The sequence below is a fragment of the Equus przewalskii genome, chromosome 5, assembly GCF_037783145.1.
Source record: "Equus przewalskii isolate Varuska chromosome 5, EquPr2, whole genome shotgun sequence".
Lineage (NCBI taxonomy): Eukaryota > Metazoa > Chordata > Mammalia > Perissodactyla > Equidae > Equus > Equus przewalskii.
In genome coordinates, this window is record NC_091835.1 from 36,470,103 (window position 1) to 36,486,394 (window position 16,292).

General features: G+C 38.3%; 2 protein-coding genes across 4 annotated transcripts in view; one reads left to right on the forward strand and one right to left on the reverse strand.

Moving 5' to 3' along the window:
- Positions 1–8,682, reverse strand: part of NECAP1 (NECAP endocytosis associated 1) — a 30,713-nt gene extending 22,031 nt beyond the window's left edge. Inside the window, exons 1-3 of one of the 3 annotated variants that reach the window (XM_070620656.1) lie at positions 8,520–8,682; positions 8,269–8,352; positions 4,208–4,269 (exon numbers count right to left, since the gene is read on the reverse strand). The gene's annotated coding sequence lies outside the window, so the exon portion shown is untranslated. Of the gene's footprint in view, positions 1–4,127; positions 4,270–5,577; positions 6,302–8,268; positions 8,353–8,519 lie in introns of those variants that run through there. The other 2 variants (XM_070620655.1, XM_070620658.1) reach the window with 2 other exon arrangements.
- Positions 8,523–15,832, forward strand: C3AR1 (complement C3a receptor 1). The gene is made up of 2 exons (XM_008528873.2): positions 8,523–8,693; positions 12,973–15,832. Exon 2 carries the CDS (start codon positions 12,983–12,985, stop codon positions 14,435–14,437), a length of 1,455 nt encoding a protein of 484 aa, XP_008527095.1. The 5' UTR covers positions 8,523–8,693; positions 12,973–12,982; the 3' UTR covers positions 14,438–15,832.
- The last annotated feature ends 460 nt before the right edge of the window (positions 15,833–16,292 follow it).

A 16,292-nucleotide genomic window follows, 5' to 3' on the forward strand; every position in this document is an offset into this window, starting at 1 on the left:
TAGGAGTGTCTTTTGTTCTAATGGGGTGACTCCGGGTGGGCTCCTTGATGAGTGCTGATCACTGGAAAGACCAAGCCACGATTAGAAGTCTGGAATTTTCAGCCCCCACCCCCCATTCTCTTGAGAAGGAAGAAAAGCTGAAAATGGAGTTAATGATCGATCATGCTTACATGGGGAAGCCTCCATAAGATTCCCAAAAGTATGGGATCCAGAGAGCTTCCAGGTTGGTGAACACATCCGTGTATAGGGGTGGGTGAACACACCCCAACCCCATGGGGACAGAAGCTCCTGCACTTGGGACCCACCCAGACCTCATCCTATGTATCTCTTTATCTGGCTGTTCATCTGTACCCTTTGTCATATCCTTAAATAAACTGGTAAACATGTTTCCCTGTGTTCTGTGAGCCATCTAGCAAATAATCAAATCCAAGGGGGAGTAGATCATGGGAACCTCAAATTTGTAGCCAAGTTGGACAGAAGTTTTGGGTAACCTGGGGACCTACCACTCATGATAAGCCTCTGAAATGGGGGGCAGTCTTGTAGGACTGAGCTCTTAATCTGTGGGATCTGATGCTACCTTCAGGTAGATAATGTCAGAATTAAGTTAAATTGTAAGGCACCCAACTGGTGTCACGGAATTGTTTGATATGGGGAAAAAACCCCACAGATTTGGTGACCAGAAGTGGTGTCAGCTGTGTGAAAGTAAAGGAGACACACAAGAGATGAAGAACTGTGTTTTTCCCTACAAAGAGGAAAAAAGTGGGTGATTTTCCAACCCAGTGTGTTTATTATGTATCACCACTTTCTTTTGTCTACATTCTAGTGGAGATGAAACGGGGGAAAAAAGCAAAGGAGAAAGGAAATGGAGAAGACATTTTCTAAATAATGCACAAATAGGATAGCTAACCTAAAAAATCCATAAAAATTTCCTCAAAAATGTATCTAGACTGGACAGCTCATCTTCAACAAAGGTGCCAAGAACATACAATGGAGAAAAGATAGTCTCTTCAATAAATGGTGTTGGGAAAACTGGACAGCCACATGCAAAAGAATGAAAATAGACCATTATCTCACACCATACACAAAAATAAACTCAAAATTGAAGACTTGAAGATAAGTCCTGAAACCATAAAACTCCTGGAAGACAATATCGGTAGTACACTCTTTGACATCAAACTTAAAGGGATCTTTTCAAATACCATGTCTTCTCAGACAAGGGAAACAAAAGGAAAAATAAACAAGTGGCAGTTCATTAGACTAAAGAGCTTCTGCAAGGTAAAAGAAAGTAGGATGAAAACAAAAAGACAACCCACCAATCTGGATAAAATATTTGCAAATCATATATCCGACAGGGGTTAATCTCCATAATATATAAGGAATTCACACAACTGAACAATAAAGGCAATAAAAAAACAAACAGCCCAATCAAAAAATGGGCAGTGGATATAAACAGACATTTTTCCAAAGAAGATATAGATGGCCAATAAACGCATGAAAGGATGTTCCACATCACTAATCATCTTGGAAATGCAAATCAAAACTACACTAAGATACCACCTTACACCTGTTAAAATGGCTCTAATCACTAAGACAAAAAAATAACAAATGTTGAAGAAGGTGTGGAGAAAAGGGAACCCTCATCCACTGCTGGTGGGAATGCAAACTGGTGCAGCCACTATGGAAAACAGTATGGAGGTTCCTCAAAAAACTAAAAATAGAACTACCATATGACCAGCTATCCCACTACAGGGTATCTACCCAAACAACTTGAAATCTACAACCCAAAGTAACATATGTACCCCTATGTTCATTGCAGCACTATTCACAATAGCCAAGACATGGAAACAATCCAAGTGCCCTTCGACCAAGGATTGGATAAAGAAGATGTGGTATATATATATACAATGGAATACTACTCAGCCACAAAAAAGACAAAATCATCCCATTTGCAACACCATGGATGGACCTCGAGGGGGTTATGCTAAGCAAAATAAGCCAGACTGAGAAAGACAAAAACCAAATGGTTTCACTCATATGTGGAATATAAACAAACACATGGACAAAGAAAACAGTTCAGTGGTTACCAGAGGAAGGGGGATGGGGGGTGGACACAGGAGGTGAAGGGGAGCACCTATGTGGTGACAGTCAAGAAATAATGTACAACTGAAATTTCACAATGATGTAAACTATTATGAACTCAATCAAAAAATAAAAATAAAAAAAAATTTATCTAGACCCACATTAATGAGAGCCATCCACTCCCCAATAGTCCTGAATCCTGTCACCCCGCCCCGAAAAATTCCTATGGCTTCTCATTACACTGGTTGAATGCTAACTGAAACCTTTTCCCCTTGTCCACTTTCATTTCATGAAACTAAAGTCACAAAGGGTGTTAATGAAACTCAATTTACTTCCCCATCAGTCTCCCTTCTTCAGCTGTCCTAGATACATCCTGTAATACATACTTAGATACATACTATAGAAAATCAATAACCAACAAATGAGCAGAAGAAACAAAGTTCGTTGAATTTTCTTTAAACCACTCAGATTTGAATGATTCATCATGCCAAATTTTCCTAATTTATTCAAGATCCAAGCATAAGTGCTTGGATAAGTATTTGTTATTATCATGAGATTAAGAGTTCTTTGTTTTGTTTTATTTACCTTTCCACTGAATTACTTTACTTTCTGGGTGACTTTGTTCTTCAACTTGTGCTCCTACTTGGTTTTACTATAACTGTGTGCAGGGGCTGGCCCCATGACGTAGCAGTTAAGTTCGTGTGCTCTGTTTTGGTGGCCTGGGGTTCACCGGGCCAGATCCCAGGCTTGGACCTATGCACTGCTCATCAAGCCATGTTGTGGCAGGCATCTCACATACAAAACAGAGGAAGATTGGCACAGATGTTAGCTCAGGGCCAATCTTCCTTAGCAAAAAGAGGAGGATTGGCAGCAGATGTTAGCTCAGGGGCTAATCTTCCTCAAAAAAAAAAAAATTATAACTATGTACATAATTAGGGAGTTATATTGTAGGGCGGAGAGAGTATGTCTAATCTACATCCTTTAGAGCCATGGGTTGGAATTTGATTTGACAGAAAGGATGTGACTTAACACTGGGAAAAGAACATTCTGTAAATTATTTGCTACACATCCAAGATGAGAGAATAGTTTTGATCTAATGGACAACTGGAAGCCTCATTAGTTTTTTGACATAATAACTGCTAACATTTATTGAGTGCTTGTGTGCCAGCATTAAGCGTTTTCCATGTATTAATTCATTTATTCTTAACAATTCCATAAAGTAGGTACAGCAAATATTCCCCAAATCAGTCATTGCCCAGACAGGAAAATAGAAACCATTATAGGTACTTGAAACAGGATATTTAATACAAGGACTTGGTTGCAAAAGTATTGGAAGGACTAGAGAAATAAATGGGGAGAAGATGATATAACTGCAAGGGGCTGTTCCTTACAAGTGGAAGAGAAAAATAGCAAAGGGTATTACCTAGAACAGGCAAGTATGTACTTATCTTTGAGATTGGGGGTTCTTGCTGCTGCTTAGCAGGAATCAAGGAACTCAGTCTTGTGGCTGCTGCTGAAAGCAGTAATCCTGCTAGAGCACCCAGTAGCCAGCAGCTGCCACAGTCACACCTGCCACCTCCATTGCTGGAGCCCACCAGAGTTGTCTGCTTCTGCAGGAGCCAGAAGCTGAGTGATTCCCCTTCAATCTCTCTTTCTTTTATTTTAGTAGTTTTAATGTTTATTCTATTTTATAGTTTTTATTCTTTTACTTTTAAAATAGATTTGCAATTTCTGTGCACAAACTAAGTTCCAGAATCAAATGTAATGATTCCTTTTTCTCTTCACTTTCCAAGAGCACATGAACATGCCCCTCTGGCAGAAACTATTTAGAACCCAGTGGAGAGAAAGCCTAGGAAGTGTAGCAGCCAGGCTTCCAATAGAGGGATAATAAGGAAGGAGGGGAATGGCTTGAGTCTCAATAGATAGTATCTGACATACTCCCCATTTTACAGAAGAGGAAATGAAGACACAGAGTTTGAATAACTTCTGTACAGTCGCACAATTAATAAGTGGCAGAGCTGAGATTCAAAGTCAGGCTCTCTACTTACCTTCCGTTACTCCTTAGTATGTTCTTTTTACTCTAGCCAAACCACTTTACTTGTGCCATTTACTCACACATTGGGCTCACCTCCACCTTAATATGTGCTTATGTTTCCCCCTTTCTGAACGTCTCTTTCATCTTCTCTCTCCCTGCCCAAACAGAAGAATTATAGATTGTGAGATGTAAAAGAAATCTTAAAGACCATTCAATACAACTCTTTAACTTTACACCTAAAAATAAATTTCTAGGTCAAGTGTCTAGCCTAAGGTCAAGTAGTTATTACAAAAACTGGAACTCAAATTTCCAATCTAGTGCTTTTTTCATCTCAAAAATCTTCTTCCATTAAATTTTCCTAGTTAATTCTAACCACCATCAGTCTTGCCCTTTGCTGGCTAGCCATAGCATTTGTCTGTGTCATCCAGTTTTTGGCACTTGGTATATTTAGTTTAGAATATAGTTGACTGCATACAGTCTAATGATTGAGCTAATCATTTTTCATCAAAATCTTTAAGGGCAGAAACTTTGTCATATATTTATTTTTAATTCTCTCCTAAAAAACAGGCTAGAGATCCGATGACTCTAAAATTTCTTATTTGGGTCAAATGAATACAGATCTCCATCACTGAAACTGTAGAATTAATCAGTGACTCATAAAAGGTTTTAATGTGACTGCCTTTGTAATATATATTCAAACTTTCATTCTGTCCAAAGCATATGATCTCTGCTTAGAAATTTTTAATTAGATACTAAAAAGGAAGAAAACACAAGTGAACTACATAAATTTCCCTCAATTTTCCACATTATACCACGAAACAACTAGTACTTTATAAGAGACAAAAGTCATCCTAGAAATTGGAGCACGATTCCCAAGATGTTTTCAGTAATTTCCTTCCTGATCTGAAAATCCAAGGAATCCAGCTATAAATGCTCCAACTGGTTTTAATTGCTTTATAATCTTTAGAGAGAAAGGAATCAGTAAAACTGAATCCACACCAGAAACAACTTTAAAGACTCAAATTAACTCTTTGAATTGTACTCAAAAGTTAACAATCTTTTCGACCAGTCATTCATTCATTCATTGGTGCCCCAAACATGTATTATACCAGGCACGATAGGAGGCAATGGATATAGAAACAAATTTATGGTCTAGCAGGGTAGAGAGACAGATAAATTATTACTTTATAGCACTATTAATGCCTGTCAAATTCCTACCTACCCTCAAAGCCCAGCTCAAGTGCCACCTCTTCCATGCATCATCTTCCTGTTTGCTTCAATGAAAATTAGTCTTTCCCTCTTCCGTGTTCCCAGAGTATGTTGTGCCCTCCTAGCAGCCCTGACTGTGTTATAATTATATATATGTCTCAATTATTCTGCATTTCCTCCAGGGCAAAGCACGGTGTCTATAGTAGGGGCAGAATACGTGTTTATGATGTTAAACTTAATAATAAAGACCTTACCTTTTGCAAGTGGAAAAGATGCTCTCACCACTGTTGCTGGGAGTGTAAATTGGTGGAGTCTCCTTAGTGGGAAATTCCATCTTTCAAAAATTTCAATGCACATGCTCTTACATTTAGCAATTACACTTCTAGGAACTTACTCTACAGAAATATTTATAGATGTATAAAACACAAGAGTGCTCACTGAAGCATTGTTTATAACTGCTGCAAAGGATTCCTGGACCCAATTTCTAATTTGGCAGGGCAGGGCGGGTGGCAGGCAATGGACACCAGCAGGGTGTCTGAAAATTCAACTCAATTCTGACACTATCTACCCAGAGATAGCATCAGATTCCACAGGTTGAGGGCTCAGTCCTATGAGAATATCCCCCACTCCCCTACTTCAGACACCAGTCATAAGCCCAGGTTGTTACCCGTACTTCTGACCAACTGGCTATAAATCAGAGGTTCTCATAACTTCCTCCTTGGATTTGATTAATTTGCTAGAGTGACTCACAGAGCTCAGAGAAACATTTTACTTGCTAGATTACTGGTTTATTATAAAAGGATACAACTCAGGAACAGTCAGATAGAAGAGATGCATAGGGCAAGACATGGGGAAAGCATGCCACTCTCCCAAATCTCCACATGTTCCCCAACTAGGAAGCTCTCCAAACCCTGTCCTTTTTGGTTTTTATGGAGGCTTCATTACATAGGTTGATTAAATGATCGGCCACTGGCAATTGATTCAAACTCCAGCCCCTCTCGCCTCCCTGGAGGTGTTGGGGGGCGGAGACTGAAAGTTCCAACCCTCTAATCACATGGTTGGTTTTCCTGGTGACCAGCTCACATCCTCAGGTGCTTCCAAAAGTTACCTTACTCACAAAACAAAAGACACTTTATCACTCTCAATGCTTCAGAAGTTCCAAGGGTTTTGGGAGCTGTAAGCCAGGAACTGTGAATGAAGACCAAATATATATGAAAAATATATTTTGGTCATATGAATGATCAAATATGTATTTCTTATAAATCACAATACCACAACTGTTTAAAACTGGATAAAAACAGAATATTCAACAACAGGGGAATAATTGATTAAATGGAATAATATGGAGCAATTAGAAAAGTATGATGTGGGCCACTTTATCTATATCCTGAAATGAAAAGATAAGTAGAAAAAGCAGGATAAAACATGTTTGGTGAAATTACATTTGTATTTATGAAAGGGATTACCTGCTTGGAGCAAAACTAGGGTAGCTGGGAGTTCAGGAAATTCTAGTTTTTACTTTTATATTTAAGTCTTTTACCATGGAAATGAATTACTTTATACATGTGTGTATATATATTATATATTATATATTATACATATATAATTTATGGTAATACTGTCTCTTTTGTATGCTTTGTATCTCTGCTTTGTGAATAGCTTCATTATTCAATGTTTCCAAATATTGGATTAAAAAAATGAATGTAATTAATAGAATTACATGCACTAACATGAAAATATGTTCTGATATATTAAGTGAAAAAAGTTAAAAAATCACGTGCAAATTATAATCTCGAATTTGTTTGAACCTCTTTTTTAAAAACTGTGTGTTGGGGGTCATTCCCGTGGCCGAGTGGTTAAGTTCATGTGCTCTGCTTCGGCAGCCCAGGGTTTCGCTGGTTCGGACCCTGGGCACGGACATGGCACCACTCATCAAGCCATGCTGAGGCGCTGTCCCACATGCCACAACTAGAAGGACCCACAACTAAAAATATACAACTATGTACCTGGGGGCTTTGGGAAGAAAAAGGAAAAATAAAATCTTAAAAAAAAAAATGTGTGTTGTATTTAGAAAAAATTCACTAAGAATGAATACTAATCTACTAAAAATAGTTACATCTGGGCAATGGAATTGGAAATGAAAACCTTCATTCTTTTACCCTTTATACTTACATATTATTTTAATTTATCTTTGTTTAGAAGTATGTACTACTCTAGTAATTAGAAAATAACAAGGGAAAGAAAGAAATAAAACAATAAAACTCAACTCTTGGCATTTTTCTTGGGTCTTTCTGCCTCAAAAATATTACACGGTTATTTGACTGCAAACACGAGGAGAAGCAACTATCATTGTTTGGACAATAAGCTGATTAATATGGACTGAAGCCTTTACCATAGGTGATAGTGATCAAATACATTTGACCCAAATAAACTTTATTTCCTATGCATACATGTAAATGAATAATGTGCGTGAGAATTCTTTACAACCTACACTTTAAGCAGAAATCATCACTCAAGGTCACTCTTCCGTCCTCTGCTCTCCTTCCTGATGAAATCGTCTAAGTGACGAGACTTCTGCCTGTCCCCCAGTGCCTGACGCACTCTCCCACCCACCGGCCTCTGATATGCTGCTCTCACACTCTAAACAACTTTCCAGCTTTGTCTGCCTATGGAAGTCCTGCAGTTCTTTAAGGGCTTGCTCAGATCTTATTTCTACATTAAGATTTTCCTAGATGGCCCCAGGCTAAATATACCCCTACCTATGACATCTATTATTACATCTATCACAGGCTGCGTCATATTACAGTTTTTTGTGTATAGGTGCATATTCCCACTGGATTGTGAATCTCTAGAGATTAGAATACAGTTTACTTCAGCTGATTTTGCCATGGCAGACTTCTTCACACATATTCAGAATTTAAGAGATGTTACTTGAGATTCCTTACCTGGGGTTCTGTGGGTCCTTCCTCCCAGCTGCTCTCCATCCTCACCCTCACATACCATAGGGTCTTTTTTTTTTTTTTGCATTTCTAAAACAAAACAAAACAAAAGCAAAAATCTATAAGTGAGAGGCTTATATAGAGAAGTGCTCTCTCTCTAACCATATCCTGTGTCCTGCGGAAAACATCTGAGAATGATGCCCTCCCACTTCTGTTTTTTGACTTTTCTTTATCTAAGACATTTAGAAATGACTCACTTTGAAACTCTTCCTGTGAAGTCAGATAGTAGCCAAAAGCGTGGAGTTTACCATCAGAACCCAAGAAGGGAAGAAAGAAGAGCTCAGAGCATTTCCTAAACATACTTCACAACTTGACTGCAGTTAAGTGTGGGGACCAGACAGGAGGCCTTCACTTACTGTCTCGGGTTTTTGGTAAGAAAGCCTAAATTCACGTGATGACTTGTGCCTTGCTTGTTTTGCTTATTATGGAAAATGGTTTGAGGGTCATTGTCTTCTATTTCCTCCTATTCTTTCGCCAACTTTTCTGTCTTTTTTTTAACCCTATATCCACCTTTTTCTATTTCTAAATATTCCACATTCTATTTACTTTGCTCTTAATATTTTAATTCTTGAATTAATAGTGAATTTTTATGTCATTTTTCCCTGTCTTAAATTGACTATGTTTCTCTTTCTGACCTTTGATTCCAGCTTTCCTCGTTAGTTTCATTTTTTCAAATCATTGATCGTGAGTTTTTTCCTTACATAGATTTTTTTTTCTCATTCCATTTCCCTCTTTTTTTTCTTTTATTCTTTTGCTCATTCCTTATTGCTGATAGGATGAGTCTGTCATCCTCATTAGTATTTGATTCTGGAATCTACATTTTTTTCCCCTATCATAGTTGAATTTTAGTTTCAGAATTTTACTTACCTTTTTAATTACTATCGGTTAATTCAGTATGGAGAACTGAAAAAAATTCCTCTACTAATCTTAAATGTAGAGGTATCTTTCAGCCAAAATACTTGGAGAAATGTAAAAAGTAATCTTGTTCCAAAAGACTTCTAAGACTCTGATTCATATACATTCTCATTTCAAGATGGATAATATGTGACATTTAAAATATAGATCACACCATATGACTCAGTTTCTTTATATTGGAATTTTGCTCTTTTCAGTCTTTATTAATTCAATTTGTGCAACTCTCAGTACCTCTTCTTTTATTAGCAATACCAAAGGCTTTTCAGTTATCTGATTCTTTGTAGTAAAAAGAGTATTGGTCTGACAGTCACTGGACCTAGGATCTGAGAACCCTCCTAGTTGTGAATATGTGAAAGTCACCTAATTTGCTGAGTTTCAGGGTCAAAATTGCAAAATAAAAGTAGAGACAAGGAGAGATGATTGCTAAGTTGCCTTTTAGTCCTAGCATTCTAGGACTCTATTCTTCTCTCAATAATTTAGGGATCTGTACGTGAATGTGTGTGTTGGAGCACAACAGTGGTTGGGTGCAGCTGCCATGCACAACAGGGAAGGCAGGGAATCTGATAGGATCTGAATGTTTGAGTAAGTAAGGCTATAGAAAGGGGAATGAGAATAACTTCTTCTTTTTTACTATTTTGTTGACTCAGTTATTTTAAGTTCTGCTGATTATATAAGAGTCTATGACAACATTTGGTTAACTCAGCAGAACTACTTCCAAGTCACAAAATTATTTTGGGACTCTATGAAATGCTATTATAGCCTGTAAGAATTGGGAACTGGAAAACAAAAAGGAAGTGAGAAGAGGTAGCACCCTTACTGGATTCAAGGCATAAGAATAAGAATTTTAAATTTAGTTGAAAAAGGGGAAAAAAAGGTAAACCCCCAAAATGAGCATCCACCCATTCAAGTAATCTTTATCTTTATGTCATATAAGGCATTGTGCCAAATTCTGTGGAACAAGCATTTAGGAACAAAACTCCTTTTTACCACCATGAAATTTAAGGCCACAATGATGGCTAAGACAGCCACGATAATAATTATAAATACAAGACAAAATGCATTATTGCATAGAGATATGAAAAGAGGTTCAACCCACACATATCAGAAAAATTCAGAGGCTGAAGAACTAATTTCTGATTGATATTATAAGAGAAGGTTTCAAGGAAGATGTAATATTTGAGCTTGATCTTGAAGAATAGCTAGGATTTCAACAAGTAGTGATTAAAGATGGAGGAAAGAGGATATTAAGGTGAAAGACTTAATTCCAGATAGAAGTAAACAGCATTAGCCAAGAAATAGAAAGCGGCATTAACTTGGAATAGTGGGTTGTTTAGGAAAGCTACAAAGTAGGGTATGTTTACGGGGCCCTTCAGAACTAAGGGAGGGTAATGTCACAGAGGCCAAGAGAAGACAGGGTTAAGGAGTCAATGTATCAAATGACACATATTTTACTGTAGAGGATGAAGACAGAAAAAGACACTTGGATGTGTTCTTTAGAGGTGATTTTAGCTTATAAGGACACCTTCCTTATAAGGAGCGATGGAGCAGAAGACAAATTACAAAGGATTAAGAAGTGAGTGGTGAGGGGGCTGGCCCCGTGGCCGAGTGGTTAAGTTCACACACTCCGCTGCAGGCGGCCCAGTGTTTCGTTGGTTCAAATCCTGGGCGCGGACATGGCACTGCTCATCAGACCACGCTGAGGCAGCGTCCCACATGCCACAACTAGAAGGACCCACAACGAAGAATATACAACTATGTACTGGGGGGCTTTTGGGGGGAAAAGGGAAAAATAAAACTTAAAAAAAAAAAAAAAGAAGTGAGTGGTGAGAACAACAGACCCCAAAACAAGCCAGAATCCTTGAAAAAGAGAAATTATGCTAAATTAAGAGACTTAAGAAACATAACATCTGATGCAAAGTGTGATACTAGATTGGATATAATTGTGGACAAATCAACTATAAAGGATGTTTTGGAACATTCTTTGTTGGAAAAAAATTGGATAAAGACTGAGTATTCCTTAAGGTACAATCATACTGTATAATGCGGAGACTGCAAATTAAAAAAAGAAAAGCAGTTTATAGAACAATATTCTTTTACACCCATGTTCATAGCAGCATTATTCACAATAGCTGAAAGGTGGAAGTAACTCAAATGTCCATCAACAGGTGAATAGATAAACAAAACATGGTATATCCATACAATGAAATATTATTCAGCGGTAAAAAGGAAAGAAATTCTGACACATGCTACAACATGGATAAACCTTGAGGACATTATACTAAGTGACATAAGCCAGACACAAAAAGACAAATGCTGTATGATTCCAATTCTGTGAGGTATCCAGAGTAGTCAAACGCATAGGAACAGAAAGTAGAATGGTGGCTGACAGAGGCTGGAGGGAAAGGGAAGTGGGCTGTTTTTCTCCAATAGATACAGCATTTCAGTTTTACAAGACGAAAAATTCTGGAGATTGAGTGCACAATAACGTGAATATACTTAACGCTACTGAACTGTACACTTAAAAATGGTTAAGATGGTACATTTTATATTACATGTATTTTACCACAATTAAAAATTTTTAAGGGGCAGGCCCGGTGGCACAGCAGTTAAGTGCGCACGTTCCACTTTGGCGGCCCAGGGTTTGCCAGTTCAGATCCCAGGTGCAGACATGGCACTGCTTGGCAAGCCATGTTGTGGTAGGCATCCCACATATGAAGTAGAGCAAGATGGGCACGGATGTTAGCTCAGGGCCACTCTCCCTCAGCAAAAAGAGGAGGATTGCCAGCAGATGTTAGCTCAGGGCTAATCTTCCTCAAAAAAAATATATTTTTTAAACCAATATACATAGTATGATCTAATTTTGTTAAATTTTGCTTAACAAAACATATGCACACATACATACATATATTTATATGAAAAGAAGATTCAGAAGAATGTAAATTAAGGTGCTAAAAGAGTAATCACTCACTGGTGGTATATAACATTTTTATTTTATTTTTGCTTGTCTACATTTTCCAATTTTCTTCATGCACGTTTTCTGCTTCTGCAATAATAAAGCTATTTTTCCCAAGTTATATTCATAAAAAACAAATAAATAAGAAAGAAATGATAAGTGGCGAGGAAATCAGTACAAAGAGGGTAAACAACTCTTGAGAAATTTGATAGCAAAAGGAAAACATGAGGTTATACCTAAAACATAACTTGGTCTAGAGAACCTTTTTCTGTGATGGCGAGTCCTTTGAAAATCCAGTGGAAGGAATGGATGGACCTTCTGCCCTCAGAGAAATAAAAATATGCAAAGCTAAAATTTTCCATATTATTTGAGGTGGTGATGGAGCTTCGTAAGCCCTTTCTTGGATCTCAAGTTGAGAACATCTGATCTGAAAGTTATTATTTGTTTGCTCATTTAACTTGTTTGTTTTAAATAGAGGACCTTAGGAAAGGAATCAGTGGAGAATGAGAGATTGAAAGTACAAGAAAGAGGAGAAATTTACATCGATATGGACTTCCAAATGGAGTTATTATTTTGATACACATTTAAATTGACGCAGTAGATTTTAAATTGTCTATCAGAGAACGTTTTTGTGTAATCCAATGGGAAGTCAAGGGTTATAAATTAAAATAGTCTGAGGGCCTTTGTGGTTCTATGTCATTATGTTGGAAGGTTAGAATTCTAAGAATATTCATTTTTTAAAAGATACTCTTAGTTTAAACATTTTTGTTCATCTTTTTCAGAAATTTAGCAATGGAGTCTTTCTCTGCTGAGAGCAATTCAACTGACCTACACTCACAGCCCCAGAATAAACTTCAAGTAATTCTCTCCATGGTCATTCTCAGCCTCACTCTCTTATTGGGATTGCCAGGCAACGGGCTAGTGCTGTGGGTGGCTGGCCTGAAGATGAAGCGAACAGTGAACACAGTTTGGTTTATCCATCTCACGGTGGCAGACTTTCTTTGCTGCCTCTCCTTGCCCTTCTCCCTGGCTCACTTGGCTCTCCAAGGACACTGGCCGTATGGCTGGCTCCTATGCAAGCTCATCCCCTCCATCATTGTCCTCAACATGTTTGCCAGCGTCTTCCTGCTGACTGCCATTAGCCTGGACCGCTGTCTTTTGGTCCTCAAGCCAATCTGGTGCCAGAATCACCGCAATGTGGGGACAGCCTTCACTATCTGTGGATGTATCTGGGTGGTGGCTTTTGTAATGTGTATACCTGTGTTCATATACCGGGAAATGTTCAGTGTAGACAATCATAATATGTGCGGCTACAATTTTGGTCCCTACAGTTCATTAGATTACTCAGACTTCACCTTTGATCTACTGGAAAACGGATCTCTTGACAACGCCTTCGTTCAACTACCTGGAGAAATGAATAATAGGTTAGATTCTTTCTCTTTACAAGCAGGTGATCATCCTTGGACAGCCACCACTGTTCTCCACTCTCAAACATTTCAAAGACCATCTGGAGATTCACTGTCTACGGATTCTGCTAGATTATCCAATCAACATCTATATTATAATTTATTTAAACCTGCTGATGAGATTTCACCTACAGGCCCCGGTGGGTTTCCCATTGAAGATCACAGAATTAACCCACTGGATAACTCTGATGCTTCTCTCTCTACTGATTTAGAGCTTTTCTCTAATGCTTCTAGCAATTCATTCTACACTTATGAGCCATCGCAAGATTTCCTGGATGATAATTTAGGCCAATTTGCATACAGCAATCAAATGTCAACACCCCTTGTGGCAATAACCATCACCAGGCTAGTGGTGGGTTTCCTGGGGCCCTTTCTTATCATGGTGGCCTGTTACAGCCTTATTATCTTACGAATGCGACGGGGCCGCCTTACCAAGTCTCGGAGCAAAACCTTGCAAGTGGCCATGGTGGTGGTGGTGGTCTTCTTTGTCTGCTGGGCTCCATACCACATTGTTGGAGTCCTATTATTGTTTATTGACTCAGAAACTCCCTTTGGGGAAGCTCTGCTGGCCTGGGACCATGTGTCCATTGCTCTAGCATCTGCCAATAGTTGCTTCAATCCCTTCCTCTATGCCCTCCTGGGGAAAGATTTTAGGAAAAAAGCAAGGCAGTCCATGCAGGGCATTCTAGAGGCAGCTTTCAGTGAGGAGCTCACACACTCTACCAGCTGTACCCCAAGCAAAGTCTTTTCGGAAAAAAACAGCATCAGTACAGTAGTGTGAAAATGTGGAGCAGTTGATGGAAGGAGAGGCTCTTAGGTATTCACCCAGTGCAACATGTTTCTAAAGGGACAAGGAATATGGTGAGCAGGGGATTTCAGAAACCATCAAAGAGTCAATCAGTCCAGAAGTTCTCAAAGTGTGGTCCCAGACTAGTGACATCAGCATCAACTGGAAACTTGTTAGAAATGAAAATTCTGGAGCCCCCCCAGATCTGCTGAATCAGAACCTCCAGCCGTGGGACCCAGCAAATATTTTAAGAAGCTCTCATTTCTGATGAATCCTAAATTTGAGAATCATTGTAAAAATTAGTCTCCTTCTATCCCAAACTAAGCCACGTGAGATAAATGAGAATCTAGTCTGTTTTAAAATGATGTTACCATCATTAAAGTTTTTCTTTAGCATTATCTATATCCCCTTCCAGATTCCATTTAAAACCATTTTTTCCGGTCATACCTAAGTGGAAGATGATCATTTATTCTATGGCTTTGTTGTGGTGGTGGTAGTGACTGTGGTGGTGGTTGGTGGTGACTTTAAACAAAAAGAAAGTGGAAACAGAAAAAGTCTTTGAAACAAGGACTTCTAAGACTGAGTCTGAAGCAGAGTACAATGCCGGATGTCTGCTATTTGGAATACGCCTGGAGAGAGGACATAGGAATTTCAAGTTTCCATTATTGCAACTACATAAGCATCTATTGTGTAAAGACAGACTACTAAGACATCCAAAAACTTACTCACGAAGTGGTATGTAAGCTGCGGTTTGGGGAGTTCTCTATTTTCTGATACTTATGGTATTTTGAAATCATATCCTTATGCTGTTAGTTTTTGTAGACATGATAAAATGACTTCTTGTTTTGAAAGATAATTTTGTCCAAACACATTAGTATTTTTTGTTTATCTAGCATCCCAATATTCATTAACCATCATACTTTAATTTGTTCATGACCACACATTTTCTTCTACTTTGTCTAATCTTTCCAACCATATATACAGCTTTCCTTCTATCCTTCTTTCACTTTCTAAAAACATTCAACTCCCTATCACCTTCTCATTTTTCTCTGTATATAAACTTTTATGTTAAACCTGTAAAATTTTAGGTTTGTTTGTACTACAACATAGCCTCATCTAAGCTGAATATGATGATTTAACCTAACAAATAGAAAATAAGATGTTTTAGACTCGTAAGGCACTACTATATGTTCACTGGTTGAGGTGAGGGTGTAGGACTACAAATTTCTTATAAAGTACTATGCAGAAAAATTTCAAATCACTAGGAATCGTTTCAGTTGTGAGGTAATAATGTCTGACACGACATAAGATTTGCAATGCTACCTTCCAATTTAATCTGTTTATATATTTGATGTGAATAAATGCTTTCTTTCTCATGGTTCCTCGCAAGGCTCAGAGATTCATGGATCCTTTTAACTGTTTGACATTCAGACTATATCATAATCTCTAATTATGGAACAAACAAATCTCATAGGCTTGTTAAAGTGGCAATTAGCTAGGCTTCTGAAAATCCCAACACATCTCACAAGACCCAGGGTATAAGTTCCAAACTCCTGAGATCAGTGTATAGGATATTAGGGTGAATGATCTTGGCATAGTTACAAACATTCAATAGTTGGCTTTTTTTTTTTTAAGATTTTATTTTTTCCTTTTCCTCCCCCAAAGCTCCCCAGTACATAGTTGTGTGTTTTTAGTTGTGGGTCTTTCTAGTTGTGGCATGTGGGACGCCACCTCAGCATGGCTTGATGAGTGGTGCCATGTCCGCGCCCAGGATCCAAACTGGTGAAACCTGGCGCCGCTGAAGCGGATTGCGCGAACTTAACCACTCGGCCATGGGGCCAGCTCCAAT

What these genes read in the sequence shown, in the direction of transcription:
- C3AR1 (XM_008528873.2), top strand. Translation starts at nt 12,983, where the DNA reads ATGGAGTCTTTCTCTGCTGAGAGCAATTCAACTGACCTACACTCACAG.